The sequence below is a fragment of the Strix uralensis genome, chromosome 2 (assembly GCF_047716275.1).
Source record: "Strix uralensis isolate ZFMK-TIS-50842 chromosome 2, bStrUra1, whole genome shotgun sequence".
NCBI classification, from domain to species: domain Eukaryota; kingdom Metazoa; phylum Chordata; class Aves; order Strigiformes; family Strigidae; genus Strix; species Strix uralensis.
The window spans coordinates 34,636,050-34,661,752 of record NC_133973.1 but is presented as its reverse complement, the minus strand read 5'-3'; the positions used below and the strand labels follow the sequence as shown (position 1 = coordinate 34,661,752).

The 25,703-nt window shown below is 48.7% G+C and overlaps 1 protein-coding gene across 3 annotated transcripts in view; it reads left to right on the top strand.

The window, feature by feature from the left end:
• The window catches only part of RUNX1 (RUNX family transcription factor 1), a 175,679-nt gene that overhangs the window by 88,436 nt on the left and 61,540 nt on the right, over positions 1-25,703 (top strand). For all 3 annotated transcript variants that reach the window (XM_074858292.1, XM_074858293.1, XM_074858291.1), the window contains exons 3-4: positions 10,797-11,050; positions 16,053-16,209. In XM_074858292.1, coding sequence (XP_074714393.1) covers positions 10,797-11,050; positions 16,053-16,209 — 411 coding nt within the window. The remainder of the gene's footprint in view (positions 1-10,796; positions 11,051-16,052; positions 16,210-25,703) is intronic.

Here is a 25,703-nt window from a genome sequence, read left to right as displayed (position 1 = left end):
AGTCATTGCTGTGTACATGAAGTCACTGCTGTGCTGAGGAGGGTTAAATATAAAGTGTGCTGGTCAGTGGAGAGCAGACAGATGTGGAACAGGCTCAGCTGTGGGCTGAAGGCACTCGCAGCTCGTGCAGCTGAGACCAACCCTATCATCTGAGACAGACACTGGGAGAAGCCTAGTTCAGGGTGAGGAACAGCTTCTAGCCAAATCTGTGTCTGTGCCTCCTATAGAAAAGAGGTATCTGGGATTTACTACTTCTAATCGCACTGAGATTCACGCTGGGAGAGGTTTCATGTTAGCTGTGGGTAAGGGGCTCTCTGGGTTGGGACAGCAGCGTCTGTCCCCCAAAGAATCCCTCTCTAACTACAGCAACTCCTGCTGAGGCTTACACAGCAAGGGTACTGCCTACCTTTCCTGGAGGGCTGCAAAAATATGAAAGTAAACTAGCTCTATTTGAAGTAGCAAACTGGATTCAAGACTGAAAGGCAGTTTCTGTCTCATCCAATCAAATTAAACCTGAAGCTCCCCTTAGCAACCTCCCTGGGAAAGAGACCCCAGTCGTTCCTTTGCTGCCAGTTTGTTGGGCAGCTACTGGAAATGCTCTGCAAACTCAGTGCGTGAAGCACTCCCACGTGGGCAATGAACAAGCTACCAGCATTTACCCATCATCCTTGAATGGGTGATGGAACAAAGTGAAATGGAGAGAAAGAAATAAAACCCATCCTGACCCTTAAAAACAGGAGATGAAGGGCAGGAAGGGATAGGAGAAGCAGAGAAGCCATCCCTTCAGTGAGTACTTTCCAATGATAATAATAATATCCTAATAATATCCTAATAATTTCCTAATAATATCACCTGCTGATACGAGCATCACAATGTCATACTGGGAATAACATCATGATTTTCTTCTGAACATTTCCTGTTTCATCATTCTAATTTGTCACAGTTTCTAAAAGGGGAAAGTAACATGGGAAGAAGAAAAAGAATGCAGGTAGCATCCTTATTTCTCCTAGCTGTTAACTCCAGTCCAAAGTGCTGCAAGACCACAATTTTCCTTCTGGCAAGCCTGGGAGGGAGGGAACCTCCTCTGGAAGCCATCTTTCTTCCTTTCTGTTGTTAGGAGCTCCTTTTCCTTAGGATCAAAGCATCTCTGCATCTTGTTGACCTGAACAACACACCCCTTATATAGAGGGATAACAGAAGGACATTTGGGGATTTTAAAATCTTTCTGTCTTAATTTCACTGTCTCAAATTTGGGCCAAAGTTAGTAGTGATTTAGGCGTCTGTACAAAGTTTTGATATGTTACTTGCTGATAAACAATGTTTATGTCATAAAACTCCCCTGTAACTGAGGATGTTTTTCTGACAGAGTGAGACCCTCCCAGTCAAGAGGCCACAGATGATGTCCCAGAACTTCCCAGGTCAGCAGTAAAGTGCAATGGGGGTGCCTAGGGAAGGAGCTTTGTCCCAGGAATACACCAAGGCTTTCAATCTCCTGCTTATGACCCTATAGGAACTTGCAATCATTTATAATTCATTTTGACTGAAAAATTAATTTTGACTGAAAACCAAGCAAACCGACCCTGAAGAAGGCAAACCCATACCAGGTAATTTGGATCAGATGAAGTGAGAATGCTACTGTTACATTTTGCCTATTAGCACCATGGCTATAGTCTATATTTTCCCTAGACTGAGTACATTCAGTGACCTGAATCTCTTTCTGGTCAGTCACCGCTCACTGCAGGAGCAGAGTCTGGGGCACGGGGGGGAAAGTTACCTGCACAGCTCCTAGCATAAATCAGAATATCATTAGGGCTTCTCCAATATGAACTGGGCTGTTCGGAGCACTCAGGGCCAGCTGACAGCTGAACTGCAGTTCCTGCTCCGCCAGCATGGCCTTGCCCTCAGAGGGGCTGGAAGGGGGAATAAAGTAGTTATATTAATTCTGTGCCATCTGCAGAATCCTCCTTATGCCAGAGTTGTTCCCTGCTGTCCAGGTGGGTCGGATTCACTGCTCCTTTTAAATGTCCTGGAACCAAAGGAGCCAGACTTTTAATTTTTTTTTTCCCCATTTGCTGGTACAAGGCATCTGTAGTGTTCCTACTGGAGCAGAAGATCAGAAGCCCAAATGTTACAATTAGTGCTGGAGGTTGTTATGATGTGAACCTGAGTACATAAAATGCCACAGAAAATACTAGGTGTGGGTGATGCTATCTGCATTAATCTAGGCATGTAATGAGCGTAGTATAATGGCACACAATATGTATTTTTTAAGTCTCCAAACCAGCAAGTACTTATGCCGGATGGCAGCTTTTCAACAATTTCCATTCCCTTCTCCACCCCATACTCCCAAGTATTTCAAGTAATTGACTTCTCCTCTAGGGATTAGCCACAGTAGAATCATATTAAATGACCAATTTTCCTCACTTAGCCTTTCCCCCCACCCCCCACCCTTTTAATTTTGAACCATGTGGAGAAAGAAATCATCCAAAAGCCCTGAGTGTTTGTGCGTGTTTGCTTTCCACAGCCCTCTAGAATGGCCTCGAAATCATCTTGGCTTCTAGGTCATGCTGGTGCTTTTTGGCTTTGCTTCTACTATTTTTTAAACTTTCCCCTCCAAGGTGCTTGTCAAGCTCTGACTTGAAAAGTTCAAGTGATGTTGAATCTACAGCTTCCCTGGGAGCGTATTCTTCTACCTATTTGATCTTAGGATCAACGTTGCCCCTGCTCTTAAAACTGAACTCATTTTACTTCAGTTGGCATCTGTTATTTCTTGTCTTATCATTTTTAACTAATGAAAACAGTCCCTCCCCTTCCTCTTCATAGTTGTCTTTCATGTACTTGTAAACCGCAGTCACGCTGTCCCCTTGGCTTTCCTTTTGCCCCAAATTATATGTATGTATTTAATTCCTTTAATCCTTCCTTATAGGTAGCTCCTTCCAGACCTCTAATCACTGTAGTTGCCTTTCTCTGTAATCTCTCTCATTCACTCTTATTCGGCCAGTAACACAGTGGCCAGGACTAAACCTGTTGCTCTCCCTGGGATATGAACACTGGAAAAATAAGACTGGATGCTCCCTCGACTCTAGACGTGACCCCTCTGCTTCTGTTCCTCCAGCTAGCCTCTCCCTGCTTATTGTGCACCAGATACCCAAACTTTGAGGAAGGCAAAATACATTGCATCCTGACTGCACAGTGATGCCTTTCACACGTCTGGTCCACAGCTATGGGGAGTGTACACAAAACAAACCCCTGAATGGTGTTTTTGCAGTGGAAACTTTAACCAGTCTCCACTCCTACTCAAACATTTATCAACAGCCATGTAAGACCACAGAGAAAACTGTCTCTCTGGTGATATTCTAGCGACTATTTTTAAAGCCAGATTGGGATGTTTCTCATGAAATAGAGAAGGAGAGGCACCCCCTGCCTTCTGCCTGGCTCTGCAGCCCCTGGCTCTGGGCACATGCCACACACCTGCACACTGACACACACCCACAGCAGGTGAGCACAAGAATGAGCCCAGCCTTGGCTCTGGCCCTTAGCAAACCTCCCAGCAAAGCTGAGCCAGCCTGACTAAGCGGGATAAGGGAGGGAGGGCATCCACACAGGCTGCTGCTGCAGTAACTTCATGGTTATTAAATCTCCCCCTTGAGGAAATGGGAAGGAAGGGTGCCACGGAGAAATGTCTCCAGGGGTGGTGGCACTGGTGAGGTGCTGCATCGGTCACACCGTTGGGATCACCGCGTTGAGATTGCACCCATGCCTGTAGGAAAATTCAGCTGAATCGCATTTCACCACCCATCCTTTGGGGCTCTGAACTTCTCCTTTGGCTGTTGGTTTGACTCATTCCTTCACCCAGCAAAACCCTAGGAGGACCTGCAAAGCTGGGGTTAACACTGGATGCAAATTCACAGTTTAGCCTCTCCTGAAAATTGTCCTTCTCAGGGCGTAGCCGCTCCCTGCCCATTGCTGCCACCAGTTGATAGTTTAAGTCAAAAGAGATGCAGCTTTCCGGGTTGCAGTTTCTGAATGATGAGGGAAGTCAAATGGTAAAAGGTAGCTGCTTTCATACTTAGGTCCATGTCTTTGCCCTCTATGTCTCTGATAACATGTTGACTCTTCAGGCAAATCAGTCCCCACATCCTCAAAACAGGAGTGACGTCTACCTTCTAAAATATTTTGAGTGACGAGAGCATGGATCGGTCTGCCCTATTTGAAAAGAAAAAGGCTCTCAGCTTCTGCCCAGGAAGAATGAGACAGGCTTTTGACCACCATTATCACCTGGAGGTCCTAAAGAGGATGGAGAGTCCTTGGGAGCTTTTTCACTAGTAAACTCGGGTCACAAGTAACTAGATGCCCAGGTTGAGATACTGAATGAATATGTGTTATTTCATCTTTCCTCACAAACCCTCTGCTTTGCATAAACTGAGCTGCAACCAGTTTCTCCACTTTGAGAGTGAATAACCTTGTATCAGTTAACAGAGATCAAAGACAAGATCCCTGGAGGGGTTTAGGCACTTCCCCCTCCCTGAAATGGAGGGAAGTTAAACACCATACACCTGTGTAGTCCTGGCCACATTTCCCCTGCATCATGCTGGCCATCTCACATCTCATTCTTGGTGGCATCATATGTGCACTTTACACGCCAGCATGAAATACACGTATTTCATTGTGTACAAGAGATCATTGCAGGACATAAGGAGAATCTTGTCTTTTTCTTTACTGGCTGCTGCTTTTCTCTGTGCAATGTTTCATTATTCCAGTAGCCCCCCAAAAATTTAATATATCACAATAGCAATTTTTTTCAGGTCAGTCAGTGGAATAACCCGTGATGGTAACTGCTATACAGTAAATATTTCCAGGGGCAATTCAGAAGCCTGATCCCACAAATTTCATTCATAGGCATTAACCCACTGATTCATCACTAGTAGAAGCAAGGCACACTTACACCACTATAAACATCTTTAAGAGGGTCTTAGTACATACATTAAATGAATTCAGGTGCAAGAAGTAGGAGCTGACCCACTGAATAATACCGCCTTAAGCCCAGATGCTCCAAACAATTAAGTGGATGTGTAATTGCATTCCCCAAAGAGATTTCTATTGCATTCAGCAGAAACGCTGCTAAGAATGAGGTTGGGCATGTTTTGAGGTGTTGGCAAGATCAGGGTCTGTAGCCAGTTCTCTCAGTTTGTGCTCATACGAAACGTATGCCAGCTCTGTTAAAGTCTGCATTTTTTTCTCCTTTAAGAAAATGTTTTGTTGCCCGCCTTGTGCAAGTTTTCTCCTGTCCCACACAAATCCAAACCCTTGCGAACAAGTGTCCATTGCTGCCTGCTTGGCCAGGGAATATTTACCTGCGCAGTGGAAACTTGTATTGTGTTCAGGCTCTAATTCACCCTTTGCAATTTAGGCTCTTTAAAATTCATCCCTAAATTGTTGTTCCCTCTCTCATATTTCCGAAGCTTTTGCTTAACCGTATTATGTAAAAAGCTCGGTGCTTTGTGGTCAAGTAATCGTGTACGACAGAGGCAAGGCACGGTAGATAGAGATTCACTTGTGGTTTGTTTACGGCTGTGATGAATTGATGTCAAAATACAAATGCAAGCAGTGCTGAATGTGAATTCATAAAGTTATAACACCAGTTGCGATTCCCGCTTCAAAAGGATTCCTGTTCAAAAGACTGACTGTCCCAGCGCAAGTCTTAGCATTAGGGATGCTAAAAAGTCTTACCGCGTGAGAAGAAACATCAGCTTTAAATACCCTGCATCGTTTCCTTACTTTGCCTTGTCACCGATATTCCCGCAAGCTGATTAACTCATTCGTTCCTATTCTTCCAGAGGACCTGCACAACATATAGTAAGGGGACAGTAAATTCCTCTGAGAGTTCCTCTCTTTGTCATGCAAAAATAAAATTATAAGGAAGACGATAAATACAATTAGCTAAGCAAACTAAAAAAAAAAAAAAATTCAAACCCAAAAAACAACCACCCACGTGTAGTTAGTGTTAATGGGCATGTAAAATATAGAGCTCGATCTGTATCAAAATATCCTCACACGGTATTTTCCCTATCTGCCCTCTCTTACTTAACTCCTTAACTTATCTTGCAGAAGCTTGGCTTGCGGTTATAAAGAGTAGTCACCTTTAGTCTGCATTAACGTCCTTCATCTCAGCATTGATAATGCGGCTAAGCTATAGAAAAATGAAAGCATGTAGTATTTTTTGCGTCTTCTGTTAAATCGTGGCATTTTGTATCTTTCTGACTATCCATGTATGTAATGGATCGGGTTTATTTTGTATGTATAATGAGTTCAGATTAAGACGGAATGCAAAGCAGCGAGTGAAATTCAGCTCACCACATTCATTAATTCAAATATAAAATACTCTCTGCCTTTTGACTAAAAAAACCACCCCAACACTATATGCGTGTTTTCACATTTTAGGCGATATATGTAGATGTATGTACATCAGTAAAATAACTTTTCTTATCTCTACAATGCCCGTAAAAAGTTATCAGCCACTGATATACCCCAGATGGCTTTTAAGCTGTAATTTTATAACAGCCACTTGCCTGTATATTTTTTTTTTCCTTAAAACAGAAGGAAACCTCTCCCTAATAGTTTAAATTCGGGACAATTTCATACAAGAAATGACTACCCGTCTAAGAGACGGAATTTAAAAAAAAAAAAAAAAAAAGAAAGAAAAAAGAAAGAAAAGCACGCACAACTCATAGAAACCTGGTGTGAAATAGAGAGCTTTCTGCACCAAACTCGCGGGCTCAACACAGGGACCTGTTGCAGATGCGGGAGGGCGGGCTGGGCTGAGCCCGCGCTGAGCCCGCGCTGAGCCCCCCGCTCGCTCTGCGCTCCCGCCGCAGCGCTCTGGGAGGCGGGGGGGGGGGGGGGGGGGGGGGGGCACAGAAACCCGGCCCCGCGTCCTTTGGCAGAGGGGAAGGAGGCGAGGGGGGCAGGTCATGCGAAGATGAAGCTGTAACCCGGCCCGGCGCCGCCTCACCGGTCTCCCCGCAAAGGGGCGGCGGGGAAGAGGGGGGCAAGCGGAGCCTTGCACACCCCCACACACACAACCCCCTCACCCCCGCGGAGGGGGTGGCGCTCCTGGCCCGCACTGGAGGGGTGCGAGTAAACCTACACCTGGTCCTTGTCCCGTGAATTTGGTGGCAGGCGGCTGCGCCGCTGCCTGAGCTCAGTTGCGCTGCGCGGGTCTCCGCGCAAAAAGCGCGGACCCGCGGGGCGCCCAGCGCGCCCCTCTCCGCGGCAGCAGGCTCCGGGGAGACACCAGCCGGTTTCTCCCACGCGGGGCACGCAGCCCGCTGTCAGCTGAACCGCGTGTAAACCGGGTGCCCTCAACGGCAGGAGTTCGCCCTCTGCTCCCGCCTCCGCGGGGGCCGGGACGCCACCGGCAGTTGTTTCCCCAACTCCGGCGCGTTTCCAAAGCGGGTGTCGGCAAAACCGAGGGTTCCCTCTGGCCCCTGCGCGCCCCGGGCTGGGGGGAGGCCCGCGGGGTGAGTGCCGGCGGGCTCCCGGCCAGCAAGGTGGCTCTCCCCGCGGAGCCACGTCCCGCGCCCCCGGGACCGCAGCCCCCCGTGGGCTCTGGCGGGGCCGGGCGGTGCTGGCCGCAGCGGGCCCAGCAGGCAGCGGCCGCCCTCCCCGGGGGTCGCCCCGCGGCGCCCCCCGGCTCCCCTCCGACGGCGGGCGGCGGGCCCCCTCTGCCGGTCCCGCCGCGGAGCTGCACCGGGGGCCGCCCCCGGGGCCGCCGCCGTCTTGCGCAAGGCCCGGCGGCGGGCAGCGGCCCCGGCGGTGTCCCCTCCACGGCCGCGCCCACCCCACGCACGCACTCCCACCCACCCCGCCGCAGCTGCTGTCGCTCTCCTTCAAAGCCCGCCCGGCCCCGGGGGAGCGCGGCCGGCCGCCGCCGCGGCTGCTGAGCTGGCGGGGGCGGCGGCGGCGGCGTCCCGGGGGTGGCTGCGGGGAGGGGCCGCCGTGCCGGCGGGGGACGCGGCGGGGCGAGCAGACGCGGGCGACGGAGGGGTGTGAAATTGCACGGGGGGAACCCCGAGCCTGTGCCAAGAGCGCGGTGGGGACGGGCGGGGGCTCCGCCCCGACGGCGGCAGCGGGTCGGGATCGCCCCGTTCCCAGCCCGGGTTACACCAGCGGCGAGCCCACGGCGGTCGCGACCAGCACCAAAAAAAAAAAAAAAAGAAAACCACCAAAACCAAAAAATCCAACCCCAACCCAGCCCCAAAGGCCAGCCACGCCTCCACCCGGCACCCTCGCTGCCGGCTCCGCGGGCCCAGGCCGGCGGCCGGGGCGGGCGCCGGTGGCCGGTGCTGCCCGTAGGCCCGGCCGGTGGCTGGGCCGTGCCGGGGAGGGGGGGGGGGGGGGGAAAGTCCCCCGGCTGGGGGCCCGGCGGCCGCCCCGACGTGTCAGGCGGCGATGGGCGCCCCTGGGGACCGCGTCCTTGTCCCGCGGCGGCGGGAAGCAGCCGGGCGAGCGGGTGACGGCAGCCCGGCGGCGGTAGCCCCGGGGGCTGCCGGTGCGGGCGTCCCGCTGCAGGGCCGCCACCCCCCTCCGCGGGGAGAAACCTTGCCGGGGAAAACCCCGCCGGGGGCTCTCCGGGGCGGGGGGGGGGGCGCGAGCGTGTGCCGGGGCGGCGGGCATCAGCCGCTCCTCGGCGGTGGTGGGAAGGGGGTTCGGTACGCGAAGGGCGAGCGGGACCCGCACCGGAGGCCACCGGAGCCGGGGGGATGGGGGGGTGGGGAGCGGCAGCGCGCGGCTGCGGTGCACGCGGCGTCCCGCCGGCCCGGCGCTCGCGCCCCACGGTAGCGGCGGGCGCGCCAATTCCAGGAGCCCCTGGCCCGCGGCCGCGCCCTGGCTGCTCCCGGAAAGGGCTGTGATTGGCCGGCGCCCTCCCCGTATGCAAAGCAGCCGGGGGAATGACATTCCTCCGCACGCCGCGCGCCGCGGCCGACTCGCTCCCGGCCACCTCCATTCATCCCGGCGGCGGCGGGGACCCCGGCACGGACCCGGCCCGGTGCGGACCCCGGCCCGCTGCGGACCCCGGCTCGGCTCGGCACGGCACGGCGAGCTCCGGCGCCGCGGGCGGGCGGGCAGCAGGAAGGCTGCGTTCCCTGCGGCGCCCGTGAAGACCCGAGAGCTCTCGGCGGTGGAAATGCGCTTTCTCGGAGCGGTGGCCAGGGCTGGAGGCTGTCCCTGCTAACCCCGGCCGGCAGCTCGGGGCGGTGATCTTCCCCGGGGCTTTCCGTCTGCTCTCCGTGGGGGTCAGCTGCTCCTCCGCCCCCACCCGCCGCCTCCTCCTCCTCCTCCTCTCTTGCGGAAGGAAAGCTTTCACTCGTTCAAAAGTAGTGGTTTTCTTTTTTCCTTTTTTTTTTTTTTTTTTTTTAAATTGTTGCTGGTTGGTTGCTTTTGGTTTTCAGTGTGTGCGTGGGGGCTCTCCACGCAGGCTGGCGGTATCCATCCCGCTGGCTAGAGGCGGCCGAGAGAAGAGCCATGTTTCCGAAAGCGGGCTTCCACCTGCTGCGGTTAAAATATTGTTAAGCAGCCGGTTCCTGTGGCCGAATTAGAGGAAGACTGCCTCAGATACTGGGTGGGGGGGTGGGGGGGGAAGAAAGAAAAAAGACTTGGCAATGACTGCTGAAGTTGTTGCAGACTGTTGGTTTGACTGCTGAGGAGGACGTGAGTGAGAGAGAGAGAGCGCTGTTGCACACACAAAACCACAGAAAGAACCCACAATTTAACCAACATCCCCAAACCCAACTTTTCAGCTGTGGACCTTTTAGCCTCAGAGCTTGCGATCGGCTGCGACCTTTCTTTAAATTGATGAAAGACGTTATACCAAAGACAAGTAAAAAGATAAGAGATTTAAAGCTTGAACGCCATGCACTGTGAGCTTTTTTTTTGCTTTCCTTTTTTCTTTTTGCGCAAGAGTGATTGAAAGGTCGTGACATGAGTACTCTTAGAGCAACGCGAACCAAACTACTGAAGCTGATTTTGAAGGCTGCTTTAAAAAAATCTCGCGGAGAACATTAATGGATTCCTGTTGTGTTTAAATTCTCTACAGATTATACTGTAAATATTTTATGAAGTACCGTATATGCGTGTGTGCGTGCGTGTGTGTACGTGAATATATATGTAGAGTGGTAGCCAGCTGACCTTTGATCAGGCAGTCTAGCTCGCGTACTGCCTTCTCTGAAGACTGACCCCGAATCTCCCCCTCTTAAAGAGCGATTTTTGCCTCCGGAAGACGCCGATGTGTTTTGTTTTCTCTTGGGACTGTAGAGAAATCACCTGGAAGAAACCGAGAGGCAACTGACTCTCTGGGAAGCCCAGGCTTTGCATGTCTTTCTGACCGCGGCTCGTTATTTGCCTTGCCTAATTTTTTCCACGGTGCTCGGGAGTTTGGAAGGAGCTCTCCCCCCCCGAGAACTTTTTGCGTCCCGGCCGCAGACTAGATGCACAGGCGTCGCGGGAAAGCCCCGCACGGACGACCCTTTCGCTTATCGGATTAACGTGATCTGTTCCGCCGCGCCAGGAAGCCAAGAGTTAAGTCTCGGCGCGCTCGCTATCTCAGCCGCCTTCAGCGAAAAATTAACTTTGGGGACTGGCGTAGAAACAAGTTTCCCCCGGGTCCTCAGCCTGTATCCGTTTATGTTGGTCCCCAGAGAGCAGATCGCTGAAGAGTTACGCTCGTTTGGCTGTTTTGTAAAAACTCTGTGGAGGTCTTTCACTCAAAAGGCTTGTTGTGATGCGTATCCCCGTAGATACCAGCACCAGCCGCCGCTTCACGCCGCCCTCCACCACGCTGAGCCCGGGGAAGATGACCGAGCCGCTGCCGCTGCCCGGCGCCGAGCACAGCGGCGCCTTGCCGGGGAAGCTGCGCAGCGCCGACCGCAGCATGGTGGAGGTCCTGGCCGATCACCCCGGGGAGCTGGTGCGCACCGACAGCCCCAACTTCCTCTGCTCCGTCCTGCCCACCCACTGGCGCTGCAACAAGACGCTGCCCATCGCCTTCAAGGTACGTCTGCCGGCTCCCGAAAATCGCGTTTCTTGGGCGGCTGGGTGGGCCGGCGGGGAGCGGGGGGGAGCGTGGAAGGCAGGCTGCGCGCCCCGCGCCTGGGGGGGCACGGGGTGCTGGCCCCCGGGCTCGGACCCGCAGCTGGCCCGGGACCCGGCCGGCCGGGCGGGACGGCTCGCCCCGGCGGGGAGGCCACGGCAGGGCCGGCGGTGGGTCGCAGCCGACCCCGCGCCTCCATCCATCCATCCATCCATCCATCCATCCATCCATCCATCCATCCATCCATCCATCCATCCATCCTTTCTTCCTCCGTTCCATCCTTCCGCCCTTCCACCCTTCCTTCCGCGGCCGCCACTACTCGCGGCAGCGTGGGAAGGCGAGGGGGGAGCGGGCGCGGCGCGGCTCTCGCCCGGACTCCGGGCAGGAGCCAGCGGCGGCAGCTGGGGCATGCGATGGGCTGGGCAGGCTCCCTCCCGCCGCTGCCTCCCTCCTCGGACCATTCATAACTCTGGTCCTCAGGGGCGGCTCTGCTCAAGGGAAGAAGAAAAAATAAGAAAAGAAAAAGAAAAGTTGAAAAAAAAGAAAAAGCCAGACCCGAGGAGTTTGCCTGTCCTGGGGACCAGATGCCGGCGTAGCCCGGTGCAGGCGGATACAGGCGTCCCGAAACTGAAGGAGCCCCGGGCTTCCCCAGAATCTGTCCAAGGCGGCGGCGGGTCCCTCCTGCGGGGCTGCCACCGACGGGGGGGACAGGACAGACACCCTCCCGCCGCCGCGGAGCCGCCGCAGCGAACGCCCGGCCGCACCGGCCGGCCCCTCTCGGGATGTGCCGCGCTTCCCCCCGCCAGGCTCTTCGGGAAAAAAACACACTTTTCTTTTTTTTTTTTTGGCTGCTTTTTTTTTTTTTCTGATGTTTTGTTTTGTTTTGTTTTAATATATATAATAGTAAATGTGGGGGCCTACCCTGGGCGGACCCTGCGGCCGCTCGGACGTCTCCTGTTCCCAGAGCCCCGCAGAAAGCGGCACTCTCTCCCTTCCCCGGCCTGCTTCCAGGCGTCTGGCAAAATTCACCCCCGCCTTGCTCACGCTCTTTTTTGACTTGGGTCTGTCGCTGACTTCTTGAACGCACTGGTTTTCTAGCTACTGATGTAGCTACGTTTCCGAGCAGGGAAAGGAACAGGTAATTATTCTCGTTATCCTTTTCTCCGAGGCGGGAGCGCAGAGACGTGCAGCTCCCTAGGAGCCCCGGGGTTAGATTTAGCATCGGGATTTGTAAAGTTCGGGCTTTCTTTTGCGGTCGCTGCTAAACACCGACCGCCTCAGCAAAACTTTTTTGAAGGCGACCAGACCCGAGTCTTTCCGCTGTTTTTTGGGGGGAGGAGAAATGAGGGAGAAGGGAATCAGTTCAGCTCCCAGAGCTTTGGGAAATCCTGCTGAGGAGGCGGCTTTAGGGAAAAGTTTTATGATGTCTGGAGAGTTTCACGCATCTATGAGTCTGGGGAAAGGGAGGAACTAATCGGCAGGGTCAGTTCCTAAATCCGCACATTTAGATTTAATTATTACACTGTCACCCACGCACTAGGCAACTGCTGCTAATTACTCGGGAAGCTCCTCTCCTGGAAGGCAGAGTCACGGTGCGGAACAGCCGTGAAAACCCGCTCCGCCCCGCCGGGAAGGGAGATTATGCGAAGTCCCCAGACGCGGCCGGTGTTTCTCCTGGGGGTCCCCCGCGGGCGGAGGCCACCGCGGCGGCTCCCCGCCGTGCCACGCGTGACCGTGCGCGGGGCGCGCTCCCAGCCCCGGTCATCTCCCGGCGGGGAACGGAGGGGGCAGGCGGGGGGAGGGACGGACACACGGACACGGGACATGAAGCGGCTCTTAAGTGAGAACTGCCCGCGGGAAACAACCCCCGGGGGCTGGTTTCGAGAGGTCCCCGCCGCCGCGCTCTGTCCTCGCCCCCCGCCCGCGGGCGGCGCAGCGCAGTTTTGGCTGGCAAACCCGCTCCCGGCTTCTGCAAACAGGGGAAAGGGTCAGGCTCTCCAAACAGGCGAAAGCAACCGTTTGTAACCCTGAGATAGTTTAACCTAGGAATACGCAAGGGGAAAAAAAGAACCAAAACCCCAACCGAAAAAAAACCCCACAACAGGAGAGCGTTTCCTTATGAGCCCCTGAAATGGTGGGGCTGGGAGGCACCTGCTTGCCGGGGCGCTCGGTGCTCCTCGTCCTCCCCCCCCCCGCCCCAAACCCGCTCCTGCCGTGGACCGCTGAGAAATGAGTCCTGAAATTGTTTTATATGTGACAAACTATCTTATTGGTTTTATACGAAATATTGAATATTCGCAAAGGCGTTTTTAGAGGTCGTAATTTTTAGGATCATTCGGAACAGGAATTAGAAAATTTAGTTCCGATCATCCCTGTGCTGCCCATATCTGATCTGCATCTGACAAAAACGCGCTGAGTTTTATCAAGTATTTGCTAACAGCCATTGCATCAATAAAAAGAGAGAGACAGACAGTTTTCTCTTCACGTTTCCTTAGAAAAATTCACTCGTGATGTTTGATCTTTAGGATCGGGGTATTATTTCAAACCAAAATGATAATTTCCATCCTTTTTTTTTTTTTTTCTAAAATAAAGAATGATTCTGAGAAATTTAGAAAAGAATACATAATAACTCTAATAAGGTGTCATATAGATTCGTTGTGCAAACGCTGTTAAGAAAGAATCTAAATCTTAATTTAAAAGGCAAATTTTGTTTGATTGATGCAGCAGAAGTAGGTAGTTTAGATACCCAGCAGTGCTGCAACTCTGATACTCTTGTCTCTTCTCTGGAAATACATATTTTTAAGAGCTAAAGAGATACTAGATAACTCTGGTCAGCAAGTCTCAAATTATCTGTTTAGTCTTTTCTAATGTAAATGTTTGTATTTCTGTTTCTATTGCCCATGACTTTTAACTCCAGTTTCTTTTCTGGGCTGTGTAATTTTTATACTTCTTCGTAACATTTTATTCACCTGCCTTATTGCTGAGGATGCCTTCAGTGTAATTTGAAAATGTAATTTGAAAAATATTTGTCCTGTAAGAGGCAACTGACCCTGGATTCACGAAGGTTTTTCATCCCTTAAAATGCTGGCATATATTTCCTTAAACGAACATGCAAACATTTGCATTGCAGGGAGGTGAGGGTAATGCCCTGATTTTCCCCTTTCCCTTTCTTGTGCCTTTAATACAGGTACATGCATTAATGTTTTATGGTAACTTTTTAAGAACTGGGTGAGCATGTTGGGTCCGCAGTTGCTGATCTTGTGAGCCAGCGTGCCTCACACAGCCCTGTGCAAGGAGAAGGCTTCTTAGCTTAAACATTTCAAGCAGGGATTAATTTATCCCAAGACCAGGGAAATTTGAAAAGCGCAATGCTGAGCGTAGCACAGGCCACAGAAATGCATTACTGCGCACAGAGGAGAACAAAAAACCAAAAGTCAGGGCCGCAGAGGAATGGCAAAGAGGAAGTTGAAATAGATACGTAAAGAGGGAATTTTGACACAGTGATTTTAACTTTGCATGTGGAAGTGAAAATAAGGGTTATCGGTGACAAATGGGAGAGCACTGAAGGGAGAAACACAGGCTCCTGTAGAAGGAAAGGCTGTGAAATACCTGAGACTGGAGACCTCTTTCATATTATGGGAGGTAGCTATGGCTGGGGAATAAGCGTTAGAGACAGATCAAGTAAAGGAGCTGCTGATCCTGTTTGGAAGGAACAAGTGTGATTAGAAACTAATAGAAATAAGACTGCATGGACATAAGCTAGAAAATGCTAAGAGGAAGGAAAAATATTGAGCTGCAACTCAGAGGACATGATGCAGGACTACTTCCTCTTAGAATGTGTAAAAGAGGAAATAAAAACCAGCTAGCTTTTTTTCCTTCTTTTTTCTTTTTTTTTTTTTTTTTGGTAGTAGTCCTGAGGTCGCTACTGCAATCTTAACTGGGGGAGAAGCAACGGGATCTAAAAAAAGCATGATAGGGGACCTAATTCAAGCTTTTACTTTTGCCAGAGTAAATCAAGAGACACACCAGACATCCATTCGATTGTAGCAGGGCAAAATTGTTTTGAGAATTCAGTCCTGCTCAAGAAGACAAGATAAAATTAAATTTTTCATCATTTACCCAGTGTGAACATTGTAGATACAAGTCAGAAAATTTAAGGTTAGAAATCTATATATCTCTTGGCACATTTCATCAAAAATGCAGCGAATCCTGTGTTCCTAAATATTTGTTTGATAGATGCTGGTACCAAGGAGCTACAGCGCAAACATTTCGGACCAGGTGAAAGCCTTTGAGCGACTGCAGATTTCATTAGTTCAGATCACGATTTCCATCCATCAGGTTGTGGGTGAGGTCTTAAGTCAGTGATTTGCTTTCATGCTTCTAAAGGAAAAAAAGAAATTGTTCAGTAAGTTGTGATTAAACATTCGATCGAGGCCTGCTTTTCCATGGACTTTGAATTTATGCTGGGGCAGCTCTGTTCAGAGCGGTGGGAGGAAAGGACAGGGAACTAGTGCAGCTGTAGGGACTCTGAGCCTCTGCATCCATGAGAAGATTGGCTTGGTTTTGTTTTCTCTTGAATTTTACGTTTCCATCATTGTGCTGACTCTGCTGTAGCTTAAAAGTAATGCTACTGATGTAAATTGGACCAGAATCAGTTCCTGTTACTTGAATTTAATTATTGACAATTACAGAAATATATTTTTGAAAGCTTATTTCATGTATTTTTCATGTCAGAGTACACATTATGCTGTGTATTTCAGAGGTGCATTGGTGTAAAAACTTTTCTGTATCTTTGCAAACTAGGAATGGAAACGATTCCTGTTTTCCCCAAACAGCTTCTTAGTCCACACAGGTGTTTGCTGTTGCTGCTTTTATCTATTTTATCATGTTGCTTGTTGATCTTCTGCACCCCAAATGAAATGCTGTATAGGGAAGCTGAGGCTTCTGCTCCTTGATTTCGTAGGTGGTGGCCTTGGGAGATGTGCCCGATGGGACGCTGGTAACGGTGATGGCTGGAAACGATGAAAACTACTCTGCAGAACTCAGAAATGCCACAGCCGCCATGAAAAACCAAGTAGCAAGGTTCAATGACCTCCGATTCGTGGGTAGAAGTGGAAGAGGTATGTGTTTGTTCTCAATTACACTTTAGTCATGTTCACCAGTTATGTCAGATTCTGGTTACGTGGAGGGCATTTGAAGACGGCGAGTTTTCTGCAGCAGGGAAAACTGCAAGATCTGGTGTAGGCCAATTCCAAAGGCACAGAATTAGCTATATGTTTTTCCTTGTTTTATCCTAGCCCGTCGTCTGTGTTACTTCTGCTGTTAAACAGTAAAGTCTCATTTGAAAAGAAAAAATCACATAGACAGCAAGTCACATTTTGATTCTGGAATCCACCCTGTCAAATTTAGAACAGCACAGTATTACCCATGTTTAAGTTTAAATAGCATATTTTCAATTTAAAATGAGAATTTTCAGATTGTGTAAAGACTCATGATTGTCCTGGGGCTCTCAGGCACTCTCCGCAAAAGCAGGTGTCTGTAACAGAGAGAGTCAACCTAAAATTACAAGTAATTCCTGCATAGATCTAAAAACTTTGCAGGTTCGTCACGACCTGATGAAGGCACAGGGCCTTTTTCTGACATTTCTTTCTCTGAAATAGATGTAGAACAATATGCAGTAGTCCTGTTATTTAATGTGCTCCTGCGAAGTATAGGATAGACCAGAACAGAACAGATGAGCTTGCTGTATCTCTATGATAACCAGTAATTACTGGTATGTAAATAAAAAGGCCTCATGAGTGTAAATAACAAATGAATTGAAGTTGACTTAGGCTAGCATATATAAAAATGTTGTTAGGAAGCTGAAAATAGTACTTGATACGTGCAGCTCATGTAATCTGTGAGTGGGCAGGTGTACAAAGCTTGATCCAAAAGCCCATAAAATCAACAGAAGGACCCTTCCCAACTTCCCTCTTTGGCTCCGGTCCATAATCTGAAGCCCCATAAATTCCAAGCAGTCATGTTTACCTTCCTATTACAAGATTATTTTAAGCGCTCCTCTTGCATTACTGCCCTTGTTACTGTAAGTGGAGTCCCTTTGCATGGGTTGGAGGGGTTCCGTCAAACCCACAGAAGAGAAGCCGGTGAGCTGTTGCTCAGAAAAAGCTCATAAAAAAGATCAGCCTCTCTCTTTTAAGGTTAAGAATGAAAAACTGTCGCATCTTCCATGTGACTTCATATGATATTTACTTACATATTTTTCTTCCGTTTCATTCATATCTTTAAGTAAAATCAGAATGTAACATTACGGTGTTCCAAACACAACGGTGTTATTTAGGGACAATTCAGTGCTGTACCACTCACAAATCAAAAAGACAGCGTCTACTGCACTTAAGTAGGCTTCTGTATACTGCTTTTTCAAGCGATTTGTGCGATGGTGTCTCTCTGAACCAGATTGAGTACTCAGGGCTCGCTGACCCCTCCTCATCATTTTCCACTCCCTCTCTCCCCATGTGAGCATCCGAGCCATCTCCTGATGTGTGGTGCATGCATGGCTCTTACGAACACGGAGTTATGAGCATGCTTCAGGAGAGTTACAAAGGTGACCCACTTGTGCTCACTCGGTCTCAGAATGTTTTATTCCAAATGGGACATGGCTTCAGATCGAGGAAGTTATTCTGATTATACACAACATCCTTTATTTTGCTTTGAAGTGAAATGCATCTGTAGATATTCTTCCAATACAAATAAAGTCAGCAATTGTAGAAGAGGATGGCCCTGTTGAAACATAGGTACAAGCAGTAAATACAGTTTAAGAATAAAATACCAATCCAGTCCCTCTGTATCCTCAGCTCAAAATGCTGTGGGATACAGAGGGAGATGTCTTTTAAATCATGCTGTTTGGGCTGTCTTCAAAATGCACTTGGTGGAAAACACCCGCAGCTGAGAACGTAGCTTCGTAATGCTAGCAAAGAATAATAATAGGGTAATGCAGAGAAAATTATATCCATTTACTGAAAACATGAGAGATGCTGTAATGTCTAAAAGTATCAGTCATTAAACATGTTCATTTGTTATATTAAAGGTACCACCTTTTCAGTAAATGGAATTTGCATTATGATTCAGAGATGACTGTTTAGAAGATTCAAATGAATAGTTGGCAAAGTGGCAGAGAAGCTAATAAAAACAAACCTGTAGTTCAGTTCCTGGCCATGGTAATGAAGCTAGAAATCATAACAGTGAACTGTGTGAGTTTCAAGGTCAAAATCCAGTGGCTGAGAGAGAACAGTCTCTATTCATACAGAAAAGCTTGGCAGGGCACGTCGCTGAGCCCCTTACCCTGCTCTAAGGGGTTGCTAGTAGCCGGTCACTCGCACACAGACATAAACCTTGTATGTTGTATGATATTCAGGTGCTCAGGATCCTTTAAGCGATGGGGTGATTTGGGAACGCTGCATGCTATTAGTCAGTCTTCGAGGTTAAATCTCATCACCTCCATTGGCTGCCCATCTTTGGAACGAGTGACTAATATATGCTTTTGTTTACTCCTTGAACTGGGGATTGTTTTCCAAAGGTGGGGATTGTTTGCGTTTGGTACGGGATTTCTGAGGTGCTGTTCTGTTGAATTTGTATAAAGCCTAAAGCATAAGGTAGCTGCTTCAAAGGGCATTGCTTCCTTTGATACTTCACTAGAGGAAAATTAACCGAAACTTTGTTTGCTGTGTAATATTTGAGTTTGAATAAGTTCAGTTGCCACCAGTGATAATGCAATGCCAGGAGTTTTATGTGAACAGTGATTGAAAGTTCACGTCGGTTACGGTCAGAGTGGACGCTCTTTGTGTACCTCGGGTGATTTAAAATCACTGCTGGAGAATAAGGGACGGCTTCGACCGGTGACAGTTCCCTGTGCGTCGGTTATCGCCCAGGTGGAACCATCCCCATTAAAACCTTTGCTGAACCGATAGCAAGCCACCGCTCTCTCCCTTCTGAGAGAGCCTGAAATTGTCATTCTTGACATTTTTAATAAACAGTTTACATTTTCTTCCATGAGCTTTAAATGAAAACTAGCAAGACAGTCTGACGGCTGTTTCAAACGCAAGACTATTGTCCACATTTTCATCTCGGTAAATAAGCGTCTCTGCACTGACTGTGAGAGAGTTACAGCGATTCCCCCCGTTCGGGGGTCTGATCCTGCCTGTCAGTCACAGCAAACGCACCAACCAAATATCGACTGAAGCTTAAAGAACCGAACTGTGTTTCAGCATTCGTTTCATATCTAACAGCAAGCAGTTGCCCTGTGTTACTCTGCTTGTGCCTGTCGTTCGGAATTTTAAAAAAAAGCACTTGATTTTCTTGACACCCGGAATGGGAGCTGAGAATATTGCAGGTCGCCCAAAACATTGAGATGTTGTATAAAAGCAATTTGGCTCGCTTTCCCAAACAAAACAGATTTACATTGGAATTGGCTGGGCTCCAGAGTTACTATTCCTCACCCTAGTTTGAGAATGCTACTGGGAAAACCTGCCCGTCTGGCTTGTAAGCCCAAGTAAGTAATTTCTGAAAGAAAAATGTAGTTTAAAACTTCAGCCAATCTCAGCCCCCCTGCCTGATTATCTGGTTTAAAAAAAAAAAATTAATCTTTATTTTTCTCCCTCCGTTCATAAACACTTCAAAATACTACTACTGCAAAGTACCCTGTTTTCTTAATGTATAATGAACTGGTTTAGGTTCCTATGATGAAATAAATCTGATGCAAAAAGCCTGACACCATAGAAGTTCATTGGATAAAATTAAAAATAAATAGTTATTTTGGAGAGGGAAAGCTTCGTGGCTCAGTAAGCATTACATATTTTCCTCATGGAATCATTAATCCCAGTAACTATCTTCTTTGTAGAACATAACATTAAAAAAACCCAACAAATAAACATGTTTTCCAGATGAAAATAATTATTAATAGGTTATCATAATAGTAGCTAATGGGGAAGTGTCTTGGCTTGCTGCAGAAGATGTCAATCTAAAGCTGAGAGCTGGAGCTTCATGATAGCTTTCCAGCAAGGCCTTTTTAAAAACCGTGTCTTGGAAAGGACTGAATATTAAGCCTACGTATATGTATTTCCTACTAGCTGCCGGGATTAGAGTCATGAATAAGTTTTGCGATAGTTTTCGATTTCCACAGAGGCAAAGAAGAACTCCTTTTTCACGGGTGTAGCTGCTAGGAGAACACTAGATAAATATATTACCAAGCATAATCAGAAGTTTCTGCCATCAGGACTCTTCCTTCTGGATATAATTTTGGGGAAGAAAAATCTGTTTAAGCTGGAATCTCAAAAATACTTAAAACCCAGAAATTACTGGCCTGGATTCTGAGTCCAATTATTTTTATTGGTCTTCTGAAGTCAGATTTTTGCTCCTTCTGTGCAGCTTCAGCTTGTGGTTGCATTATTTGAGCACTTTGTTAAAATTTGTTTTATTTTTTACTTAAACGCATTCAAAATTATAAAAGTATGTGCAAAACAGAGGAGGATGCTATTCAACAGGATCATAAAATCAGTATTGAGCAGCCCGCTGGGTCCTGGTCCAAGCCATTGGAATGCTTCAGGGGACGCGGTATCAGATACTGGAGTAACAATGAGCCGCACTTGCCAGACGGGACGAAAATAGAAGAAATCCAACAGCAATCAAAACTGAAAAAAGCAGTCAATTGATAGAGTTTAAAAACGACCGCTTATTTATACTTCGGATTGATAAGTATGCGGCGCTAGCAGGATGCTATGGCCGGTGGGAGGGTGGTTTGGCCGCAGAGAAATGAGCAGCTCCTCTGAGCTATCCTGCAGCCCCACCGTCACGCCGGGTGGGCGCGGGCACAGCTCGTATGGCCCTGGGGGTGGGAAAGCCGGGCATCTGCAATGCCGCTCGCCTGGGGCTGCCGCTGACCCCCTGCCGCCCACGGGCAGAGGCCAAATGAAGGGGTCGCGCTGCTGGTCCTTGCCCCAGGTGTGGGTTAGAGTGTCAGTGTTTATCACAGGGCTCTTCTCGCTCCAGCCTGGTCTGAACGGTGAATTCTTCTCTAAAAGACAGAGGCCAGAAGAGGTAATTTTATTTTTAAGTGACTTAGGGTTGCTTAGTTGTGTCCTTAATTTTAATCGAGATTTCTGTGTAAACTGAGTAGCTGTGAAAGGATTCGGCGTGCAGGCTCCCTGCACTGGTGCACAGGAGCCAATGCCTATTTCAAGCCTGGGTCGGCATTAGATTGATCAGCAATCTCAGCCCTTTCAAGACAACGGCTGCCTCGGCCGGCGCTGGCCTTTGGCAGGGACGTAGTGGCAGGAGGAGGGGAGGGGAGAAGACTTTCTCATTATGCCAGTGCTGCCCGAGTCGTCTTCGGCACACACTCACTACGTGCAGCCGGGTTTGCATGAATTGCTGATTGTGTAAGAAAATATATGTATGATGCAGCTCCGCGCGGGGGTTTAACTCGAAAAACATCATGTGGTCTGTGAGGCTGAGCATGACTGCGGCTGGCTTTGCCAGCTCCCAGACATTCTCTGCTGGGTTACTTAAAATTTCGTCTGGGCGAAAAAACTCTCGATCAGAAAGCGTCAACAGGAGAAAAATAATGGCAGAGCGATGTGGAGAACTTCCTGTCTCCGGGAGCATTACTGCTGTAAACAGTGGCCATGCCAAGTGCTGAACCACTGCCCTCAGTCCAATAACAATAAATCTATTTTTTGGTTCTGCAGAGCTCTGCTTGTACATTTTTGAAACTCGGGCTAACAATGAGGATGAGGCAGACGCTATCCTCTGAGCATTTTCTCATTTTTTTTGCCATGATAAAAGGAGTTGGGCATACCAGCATACTGCTTAGGGAAAACAGAGTACCCCTCTAGATGAAAAGGTTACATAGTTTCAAGAGATCTGTTTGCCCTTCAGCTTTTTTTTTTTTTCCTTTGTTTTTATTTTGCTTTTTATTTTAGTGTGCCCTCCTTCAGAGGCTGCTTGAGTTCCGGTAAAAAAATACTTCTTTTTTTGTGTACCTATGTAGCTATATATGTATGTACCTGTATTAAAGCTCAAATAACAGCTGCTATTTTGTCATCAAAATCATTCTGAGAGACGAATTAGGCTTCAGGGCTGGCTAGTGAACTTCAACTGACTATCCTATGGCGTGCAGTTCTTGTCAGCTTACTCAGGATTAGCAGAAGTGAGGATGCTGCAAGTCAGTGGCTTACAATTGCTGTCAGGAGAGTCTTTTCCAGCTGTCATGTGCATAAACCCTCATCAGTCTGAATCAGTTCCCTTCTAAAAACCCTTTAGCAGCAGTAAAAAAAAAAGACTTTTTTTTCTATTATCTTAATGCTGTGTGACTCTCCACATCTTTTTCTCCCATCCTACTTCTCCCCTGTTTTTCCCATCATATTATTTCAACACAGTTTTCTCCAAACCAACCTTATTGCCTTCATCTCCACCCTGTGTCAATCTCTGTCTCTTGTCCTCCTTCCTCTACTGATGCTATTCCTGCCCCTCCCCTTTGAGAGCTGCTGCCCCTCAGCACAGGTTGGGATTCCTGTGTGAGCCTTTATCACAGGAGCAGGTTTTGGCCTCAAAGTGTGCTGCTATAAACTGTCCTAAATCCCTTCTGCCCTTTCCTACCCTTCCCTCGGAGGACAGGGAGCTACCTGCTGTGTGGTGCGGGGAGAGAGCGGGCAGTGTCTGGGGGAGAGGGAGGAGATTGTGAAGACTGAGGCGAGGAGGAGGGAAGCAGCTGCTTTGAAGGCTTAATGCCATAAGAGCTCTTCAACAGGGCGGTGCTTGGAGCAGTGTGTATGCACATCAGTTCCCTGAAGTTTAGGGAGGAACTGAAGGAAATGCTTTGGCAAGGCCACAAAGTTTCCACAGGCTAGACTTTATGCACCACAACTCTAACAAAGCCGCGTCCATATCTGAGGCCATGGAGGTTGCTCTACATTTGAAAGTTGTCTCTGGTGGAACTTGGCAGGTTCCAAGTTCATAATGGCAGTGTTATCTCCCCCATCACTGACTGCATGGATATCCATCGAGTGACCCCAGACCTCTTCCAAGCTCTGAAATCAATGCGCATTGCATTAGTGTAATGACGGTATGGAGGAGTCCTTCCTCTAAGAAAATGAACTCAAAGTAAACAGTCTCAGTGCACACTCCCATGCTCAGCTAGCTACAGGAGAAGTGACTTGTCAGGTTGTCTTTTCGTGTTCACCTGCTCTAGGCCACTGCAGGCGGAAGTCCCTCGCTTGCTAAAATGGTCCTGATAATCATAAAAGTGCTCCTTGCCTTTCACATTCAGAGCAGAATGTTGCTCTTCCAGTGAACCCACACCTACGTTGTTCCCTGTACCTGGTGCCGCTGCCTGCAGCCATGCCAAGAGGTCATCATCTTCGTCGCTCTGTAGGGCAAGGAGCATGTTTGTTCCCAGTTCGTGCACCATGCCAGAGCACCAAGGTATGCCAGCATCTGGCTGGACAATAGCCAGATGTGAGCTGGTCCCAAATGAAAGCCAGTGCTGGAAAAAGGGAGAAAGACAAAATACAGGTCTCAAAGGGCTTTTTCTAGGTTCACAGAACAATGTGCCATGAAATGGAGGTGCTTCAGAACAGGATCTGCCAAAAACCACAACACCCATTACACCGAGGTTTTCCCGGTCTGACAATTAGGCAAAGGATGAGAACAGGGCTTTGAGAGGTGAAGAAATCATGGGGTCAAACACAAGAGCAGTCCTTGGAGAAGAGTCGAATGAGATCTCCCCTCACCCCAGACGCTGCAGCCACCATCCCCAAGAGCCATGCATGCACCACCCCTCTGCCCGAAGGACCTCTTCTCCCAGAGGACCTCCGTCCGCTGGGGCCACCAGTGTCAAGGACTCTGCCACCCCACCACAGCCATCTGGCCGTGGTGCCCTTTGGGGATGTGCGAAGTGTATGTCTGAGGCACGTCCTACAAAGCAGGGACCTTCCTGCTTAAAGCAGGAGCAGGGGCCACTGTGAGAGACTGTCAGTGGGTGAGCCCTGATCAGCAGCTCCCGAACCAAACCTCCCTGAGGAGAAGGGGCAGAGGAGGGCTCAGGCTGCGAGTCAGGGCCAACCGACCATGCTGAGATGCTCCTTCCCGGAGACTGAGCTTGCGGCCTCAAGGGCATGGGGCTGTTTGGCAGGGGAAGGCCCCTCAGATATCCACCGCGGCTGCTGCTAGGCATCACCTGGATGGGGGGGTGGGAGGGCTGAGGGGTGTAATTTTGGACTTAAGCATTTAAATCAAACCTGAATCCCACTTCAGGCAGCTAAATCCTCTTGTGAATCTGGGCCTTAACCTTTTCATGTCTCTCTCATCGCCTATAAAGTGAGGGTGATAATTTCTACCTCAAAAAGCTTGTTAATGGTTTGAAATTATAGCTGGGTAAAGGACTATTATTAGGCTTAAGGATCCCAAGGCATTTTCTGTGAGAAGGTGGTAGCTTTGTATTTAAGTCATTTCGTTTTGAACTGTCCTTTCCATCTGGTGTTCTGTTGCTGTTTTTCCCTTTCTCTGAACCATTCAGCAGTGACACAGCAGCCTGCTGAATGATCATTTCTTCATTCCACTCTAGAGCTGGGTGTGCTTTGTGGAGGCTAAGTCATTTCTGAACATTTATTCACAAACAGCCCAAGCTCTGGTATAGAGAAACACTTCATTTAAAACCAAAATGATATTGCACTGAAAAAAAAAAATCAGAATTCCCAGATATGTAGTAGGTCACAACTTGAAAGCAGAGGTTCAGGTTTTGGGGTAGCCCACTCATAGGAGCATCAGAGATTTTCATTAAAGTCATCTTTGGGGAAAAAGTAATTCCGCCCCCTCTCAAAATCTGTATTCAAACATTAGCGACGTGTACATTTGTATAAATTGCATATATACATTTCAAGTCTTACAAATATTTTAACAATAAGCATTGCATTTTAAAACTCAAACTGTAATCTCCTTGTGCTGCCACTCTGCTGCAGAGGCCAGGCACCCCATAGCATCTCATTCTTCCTGTGCTGTAATTATTGTCTCCACCCAAGTTCATAAGAATTTTATAGTGGTTACTGCAGCAACTCCACTTATAGTTAGAAGCTGCTTGGCTTTTCCATTAAAAGGTCTTCCCCCCCCCCATCCCAGCCTTTTAATGCTTTAATCCATTTTGCAAACTTAATCTGCAGGCTTTCAGTTTAAGAAGGCATCCCACCCCAAAAATTCAGTTAAAACAGGTCACTTGGGTTGTCTTTCAGAACCAAATGGAAAACCACTTTTTTTTATATTGTCTGACGTTGTAACTCTGGTGTACGCACTCACACACACATACATGTATGCCACCTCCATCACAAAGCCTAAAAGCTGGTATTTACATAGGACTTAGACCTAAGGATGCTAAAGTACAGATAATCTTCCTGCCAAATAAATTCCTACCACATCTTGAAATAGTCAGAAGAGACTGAAATTGGACAACATCACAATATAGGGGGATTCCTGGCAGTTTTGTGTGTTTGTGAATTGTGATGTTGGCATACAAAAGTGACTGATGTCTACATTATCTACTGTGTGTCACCCTAAAGTCACTATTGTGGGA